This window comes from Lygodium microphyllum, chromosome 8 (genome assembly GCF_053477565.2).
Source record: "Lygodium microphyllum isolate KBCC chromosome 8, Lygodium_microphyllum_v1.1.10, whole genome shotgun sequence".
Lineage (NCBI taxonomy): Eukaryota > Viridiplantae > Streptophyta > Polypodiopsida > Schizaeales > Lygodiaceae > Lygodium > Lygodium microphyllum.
The window spans coordinates 111,388,966-111,396,524 of record NC_141142.1 but is presented as its reverse complement, the minus strand read 5'-3'; the positions used below and the strand labels follow the sequence as shown (position 1 = coordinate 111,396,524).

The 7,559-nt window shown below is 41.4% G+C and overlaps 1 protein-coding gene across 1 annotated transcript; it reads left to right on the top strand.

Annotated features, from left to right (window-relative positions):
* The first annotated feature begins 1,152 nt into the window (after nucleotides 1–1,152).
* On the top strand, nucleotides 1,153–6,147 carry LOC148032742 (pentatricopeptide repeat-containing protein At5g27110-like). Its single transcript, XM_087683406.1, has 2 exons — nucleotides 1,153–4,476; nucleotides 4,613–6,147. The coding sequence occupies exon 1, from the start codon at nucleotides 1,641–1,643 to the stop codon at nucleotides 4,194–4,196; it is 2,556 nt and encodes an 851-aa protein (XP_087539532.1). The 5' UTR covers nucleotides 1,153–1,640; the 3' UTR covers nucleotides 4,197–4,476; nucleotides 4,613–6,147.
* Nucleotides 6,148–7,559: the final 1,412 nt, after the last annotated feature.

Here is a 7,559-nt window from a genome sequence, read left to right as displayed (position 1 = left end):
TGTTGTTTATGGAACTATCTTTGGAGGGGTTGGTCAATTTGTCTTGATAAACATGGATTTTAAAAAGGCCTATAATAATATGAGCTAGAGACTTATTCTTCTTGAAGTCCCTTAGGGTTTGGGTGTTTTATGGTTTGGTGGTTGCATTATTCACTAGTGCTATGACAGTGATGAGAATAAGTAGATACATTTCACTTAGATTCCAACTCGCTAGTTTAGTGAGATCGGAGTGCCCTCTAGCTCCACTATTGTTTACCATTGTTACATTCCCACTTTTAAGAATGATTGAATTTAGATTGCAAACATGCGATCTTATAGGACTCCAACTTCTAGATGGTTCTCAATTTTTCACATGGCTATTTGTGGACGATAATTCCAAAAAAAATTGGAAGTTGACATAGGCAATCTTGATAGGTTGCTCGAAATCTATGTGCACTTTATAGAGGTCTTAGGCTTACTCAAGAGTAAATCGAAGACAAAGATGATAAACCTTTCATGCAATGGTCTAGACTATTGGCTCTTACAATATGGCTTTAAGCAAATCGCTCAAGGTTACCTTTTTCAATATTTAGGCTATTCTTTAAGAGTAGGAGTTTGTGATCCATGTAAGACTTTCATAGCTCATGTGCATAGCATATAGGGACTCGACAATCAACTTGGTGGAACTGTAGAGATCCACATTTTGTCTTTATTCAAAAGTCCTAAACCATGAATGATAGCCATTCTTAACTGCTAATGCACTAGACATTCTGGCTCACACACACATGGTGAACCATCATTGTGCGTCATTTGACATAAAAAATCATTTTGCACCAATAAGATTGCTCCTAGCATTGTGATCTATGTAAGACTTTCGTACCTCATGTGCATAGTATATAGGGACTAGACACCAACCATGAATGATACCCATTGTCTAGCCTACTCATATAGCTCTAGTTAATATCTCGTGCAAAACCTCCATTTCTTCCTTTTGGCAACCAATCAATGTGTGCTCAACTGTCTTGGTCTCCTATTCGACGTGTTGTCCATGCACTGCACTTCATCAACCCGTATGTGCTTGATTTTAGGAACATTTTTTGCTCCTAAATGCACAAGAAGTTTTTGACAATTTCCCATGTGAAAGAAATTTGCTGTTTTCTTTGTTTCTCCGTATTGTGTATGCAGCCCCTCTTTCCGAGAAGCTCATGATCTTGTCGTAACTCACATATTTGGAAATTTATCTAAAACTTCTCATGATGGTTACATTTTCTTATGCGATAGCTTTCTGTGATTCATATCATCATCATCATGCTCATTACAACGTCTAGAATTTTGAGTCTGCCATATCTGGCAGCGGGTTTCGATCAGCTGCTCGGAGTGCCCTTAATTTTGTCGATGGGCAGCTTTGGATTCTTGTTCGCTGAATGCTGTGCCTTGCCAGCATAAGAAGACAGCTGCAGCTGGACATCGCAGCTGAGATGTGTTTGATAGCATTTCTGGGTCCAGGCCCCATGACAGGGATGTGGTCACCCCCATGGAGGTATGCCTTGGACACACATCATCTGGCGGAGGACCCTGGTTAAACATCTTGAATGATCGTGGATACGCAGGTTCCTATCGGCCCTTTTGGCCTCCTTGTGGCCCTCCCTAGGTAACAGAGCATGCAGCAACAACTGTGCCACTGGAACTCCCTGATCGGCAGCTTTGCACAAAATGGCAGGCACGTCGATGCCCTGCATCTCTTCAGACAAATGTGCCAAGAAGGAATTTTGCCTGACAAGGTCACCTTTCTAAGTATTCTGCCTGGATTGAATGACCAGGCAGCTCTTATGGATGGAGCAAGGATGCATGTTTCTGTTGTGAGTATTGGCCTTGAATCAGATGTTATGGTGGGATCAGCTTTGATCCACATGTATGGCAGATGCGGTGACCTTGAGTGCACACGAAGCATGTTTGAGAAGATCTCTGTGAAGAATGTCGTTTCATGGAATGCATTAATCTCTTTATGTGCCCGATACAAGCAATATGAGGAGGCCAGCCGAGTTTTTCATCAGATGCTGTTCGAAGGAGTCTTGCCGACTAGGGTCACATTTATTGGCCTGCTAAATTTAATTAAATACAAGGTAGACGTAGCTGATGGTGAGCGAATGCATGTACTTATACTGGCTAGTGGTGTTGGTTCTGATGATGTTGTGGGATCTGCCCTGGTAAGCATGTATGGTAAATGTGCCAGATTAGATGGTGCAATAAAAGCATTTCATGGAATCTCCCAACCTAATGTGGTCTCATGGACAGCATTGATAACAATATGTGCACAGAATGGAAGTGGCAAGGAAGCCTTTCAACTGTTTGAACAAATGCAGGAAAATGGAGTATCACCTAATAGAGTTACATACATCAGCCTCCTTGAGGTGTGTGCCAGTTTGCACGAGGGCTGGCAAATGCACTCATCCCTAGTAAGTAGTGGCTTTGAGTCAGACACTGTACTAAACAATGCCCTGGTGAACATGTATGGCAAACATGGGTCTGCTAAGGAGGCTAAGATTATCTTTAACAAGATGCAGCAGCGTGATGTGATTTCATGGAATGTCTTGATTATGTCATGTAACGACAATGAGCGAAGCATCACAGTTCTCGAATTCTATGAGAAAATGTGTCAGGAAGGTATAGCTCCAAATAAGGCTACCTTTATCAATCTCCTTGATATATTTTCAAAGCAGGGTCTCTCTTTAGAAATTGAGTTAATACACTTCCATATAATAGACTCTGGCTTTGAATCAGATCTGACTTTGCAAAATGTCCTTGTCAGTGTGTATGGTAAAGGCTTTAGTTATGAAAATTCTCAAAAGATGTTCAATATGATTGCAGAGAAAGATGTAGTGACATGGAATGCCATAATTACTGCAGATGTTCACTGTGGTAACTGTAAATGTGTACTTTCACGTTTTCAGCAGATGCTTCTGGAAGGAGTGATGCCAAATAATGTCACTTACACCAGCAGTCTGTCTACATGTGCCAGTCTTGAAATTCTGCTGAATGAAGGAAGGAGAATGCATGTCCGTATGCTGGCAATTGGAGTTGAGTCCAACATTGCAGTGCACAATTCTCTTTTGACCATGTACAGTAGGTGTAAAAGCTTGCCTGAGGCAAGACAAACGTTTGACAACATGATCGATCATGACGTTATTTCATGGAATGTGATGATATCAGCGTATGTCCAGAATCAGCAGGGTCAAGAAGCACTTCAACTTCTTGATCAGATGTTAGTGGAAGGATTAGTGCCTGACAGGGTGTGCTTTGCAAGTGTCCTTGATGCTGTTACAAGTGTATTAGCATTATGCAAAGGGGAGAGAATTCATGTCTGCATCTTGGCAGCAGAGTTTGCTCTTGATACATTTCTGAGGATTTCTCTAATAAAGTTGTATTGCAAATGCAACAGCTTGAAGGGTGCATGGGAAGTTTTTAACGAGCTGCCTAATGAAGATGTGGTTATTTGGAACTCCATGATGGCAGTCCATTTTCAGGATGGGGAAGACTGTAATTTGCTTGCACTGTTTGAACAAATGGTGCAGCAAGGAGTGATGCCAGATACTGCAACTTACGTTAGTTGTATAGATGCATGTGCTAACCGGCCAATCTATGTGTTAGGGAAGCAGCTGTATGCACGCATTGTTGGTGGGCAATTTGAGTCTGATGTTGCTGTTGGCACTGCTATTATAAAAATGTATGGGAATTGTGGGCATCCATTGGAAGCTCGCTTAACATTCAATGGAATCAGTAGGCGGAATTTGGTGTCATGGAATTCCATGCTTATTGCTTATGCTGAGAATGGACAAGGTAAGAATACTCTCCATCTTTTCAAACAAATGCATGAGGATGGTGTCTGCCCTGATGAAATCACTTTTGTGAATGTTCTTTCTGCTTGTAGCCATGCTGGTCTGGTGGATGAGGCTTATAAGATGTTTTGCAAACTGAAACATGATTATATATTATTACTTATTGATGATCATTTTAATTGCATTATTGACTTACTTGGAAGGGCTGGCCGCTTAGAGGAAGCTGATGCCTTAATAGAACATAGACATTTTCAATCCCCTGAGATCTCAATGATGTCTTTGCTTAGTTCTTGTAAACACCATACAGATTTTGATAGAGGAGAACGAGTTGCCAAGCTGCTGCTGGAACTCAATGCAAGATTTGCTGCATCCTTTACATGACTGGCTGGTGGATGCAGGTATCAACCATGAACATATTGAGACACTCATGTTGATATGGGGTTGAACCATATTCAAAATCTATGCTTGAATATATGATTTATTGAAAGCACTCTAGCATCCTCATGCAAGAAGAGAGGTTGCCAGATGGTCTGCCTAAAGCTATTGAGAGCATTTCTAGGCCTTCTTTCAGAGATTCCAGAAGACTTTGCATTAGGGATACAGGTACCATATCAAGTGTGCAAACAAGCATTGTAACAAACTTTCGTCTTGCAAATGTCAGGTGTGTTCCTCCCTCCACCCGGGCCTTGTGCCTTCATAATACAACTATTCTCTTTTGCTCTCAAAACTCTCTTGCAAGCTATACTCTTTCCTAGCAAAGTGCCTACTTGTGAACTAAGGTGGTTGATTATCTGCAGGGGATCACAGTGCCAACCGTGGGTGACAAACGGAAAGTTGGGAAAAGCACTCCACTTGTTAGATTCACACCCCTAGTGCATCACAGCAGAGACAGATTGGACATCGGACAGTGAAGACCATCATATTGCAGGGTCACAGGTACCATGCCTCCTCATTCCCAAGGAGCAGAGACAGATTGGACATCAGACAGTGAAGACCATCATATTGCAGGGTTGATTAGACCTTTCTAGAGGGCACCATGATGCAGTTGGTCTTTCACAGGCATTGGATAATTGGATTCTCAGCCTTTCCTCAGAAGGCCCAACCAGACATTGATTGAAGGAGCAACAGGAGGGAGATTTTGCACCTCTATCTAGACAAAGGATCTGGATGGTGGTTCATTGTTATAGGAGGTAGTGTACTGACCCAGAATCCCTGTGTTATTACTGGGGCAGGATGGAGATTTTGGGCCTATCAGAGAAGACCTCTTCAGAGGTTAGATTGGGATCCAGGTCAGTGGTCTGGAGAGATCCCTTCTCAGGATGAGCCTTGAGACATTTCTTTTTTTTTTTGACTATATGATAAAATTAGGAAATAGGATTATGATAAGTGCATTCAGGGCCTGTCCAGTGGCAGCTCTCCATTGGTATAGTCAGGGCATCTTTGAGCCCTTCTGCACAGGCTTTTGGAGAAGATCTGAGGATAGCTTCTGACCATGGAAAACATCCAGTTATTTGGGATTGTGCCTCGGCCTAGGAGGTTGGAAGGAGGGCCCTCTAGATTGTGTTAAGAGGCACTCAGGGACAAATGGATGGTGACTTGGGAGTAGTTGCTTGGATAGGAAATGAACATTCAAGGGAGCACCACTTATTTCATTTCAGACCATAAGCTTATGATAGTAAATCAATGGTCTACATGATGTTGTGATAGATGGGAGCTCATAGCTAGCATTACAGCATATTTGGATGGCCAAATTGAACATGCCATAGACCAGCAAACCAACTCTCTTGATCCTTTGGCAGATCTGGACAAAGATCATTCACCTCTCATAGGTGGGCAGGATGGGCCCCGAAGAGCATGCACTAGAGAGGCTGCCGTATTGCTTGATCTCTTTATCTCTTTGTGGTTGAGGCCATGAGCAGATTTTTAACAAGTCAAAAGGTTGGCATCAGAGGTACTTGATAGCCCATCACTTTGACAAGTGGAAAAGGGTGGAGGGTGCCCAACCCTAGGATGACCCTATGTATATTATGTGGAAAAATGAATAGAGCTTTTATTGTTGTGTGTGCAACTTTTGAGCTCTTACTTATCTATCTTCTCGTCCACTAAGCCTGCAACCTCCATATCTTGAGGGAGTGTGTAAGAGAGTCAAGGACTAGTGAGGGTGAAGCTCTGTTTTCACTTCTTACTTACATCTCTTTTTACCCTCTTGCTCTCATAGCTTTTAAGGAATAAGAGCCGTCCCATTGTTGACAATAAACCACGACATTTAGCCAACGAAACCTTGTACTTATCAATGATACCATTTGTCTTTCATTAAGTGTAAAGACCCACTTAGTTTCAATTGTCTTTTTCCTTGCTATGATGCATTCCTATTTGTTGTCTTTTTTATTGGAGTTTATGCTGTCCTACATGGTTAACGTCCAATGCCCCTTGTTTTTTGCATCCTTAAAAGTTCTAGGCTTACCCTTAACCCCTATTAATTCACATGTGAATTTCTTGCAACATTTGTCTCCTTGTGTGTTTTATTTGGCAAATGAATAAAGGATTTACTATCCCGATGCCTATAGTAACCAATTGACGTTCCTAGCGTGTGAAGACATTGGGTTGCTTTGTGGTGCCTTTGTACATGTCCCAAAGCAACATTGCAAAGGAAGTTAAGTTCGTTTCCTTACTTTTTTCCCCCCATGTATTAGATTGGGGAAAGGGAGGGGAGGTGATATCATTCTTTCTATTTTCCCACCTTCCAACTCTCATTCTCAATCTTTTTTAATGTCCAGTTTCTCTCTTTCTCACATCTTTATTCTCTTGTATTTCTCAACTTTTTCTCACATCTCCACACACACACACACACACACACACACTCTCTCTCTCTCTCTCTCTCTCTCTCTCTCTCTCTCTCTCGTCTACCAAGTTGCTTTCCCTATTTAACCACCCGCTAGAACTTGACCTCTTGTTGTTGCCCAGTCATGACTTTGCCACTCGGTCCATTATTACACCACCTGTCCATTGTCATTTACTCTACTAGCATAGGTAGAGATTATAGTCGAGGCTAAGGTGGTGGACATGGTCAAAGTTATGGTGCACAACAAAATAGAAGAGGATGGTTCCAGCAAAGTACTATGATAATAGAGAACTCTAGCATTGTGGTGAGAAAGGCCATATTTCTACTAATTGTTTCAAAAAGATTGAAATTAAAAATGGAAAAAAGCAACAAGGTTATTATGCTTCCACTAGCAAAAATAATGATGATAGAAGTGAGTTCTTTGTTATGTAATATTTTATAAGTACCATGACTACTATCATTTAAAAATGATATATGGTATGTAGACTTGTCTCCATTCTATGTGAAGATAAGAGATTATATAACCTATCCCATTATTCACATTGGAAATGTTCCCTTGAGTATATAGGATGGCAAAACAAAGTACTTGGTTGATGCGTTGCATGTACTAAACATAACTAATAACTTGTTTTGTTGATCAGATGGTTGAACATAGATTGTAGCTTGGGTTTACATCTGATGGTTGTTATGTAGAGGACCTTAGAAATGGCTATAGCTTGATTGCAAAAGATTGCTTGCCTATATTATCACAACTTGCTTTGGATACACGATTGCTCTTGCAATAATCGAGTATTGTGCGATGGCCATTGGATAGAAAGGATGTGGCTATGGCAATAGTGACAGCCATAGTAGCCACAACATTTGCGAGTCTCGCTTCCTTATCATTGACCTGGATCCTCTTT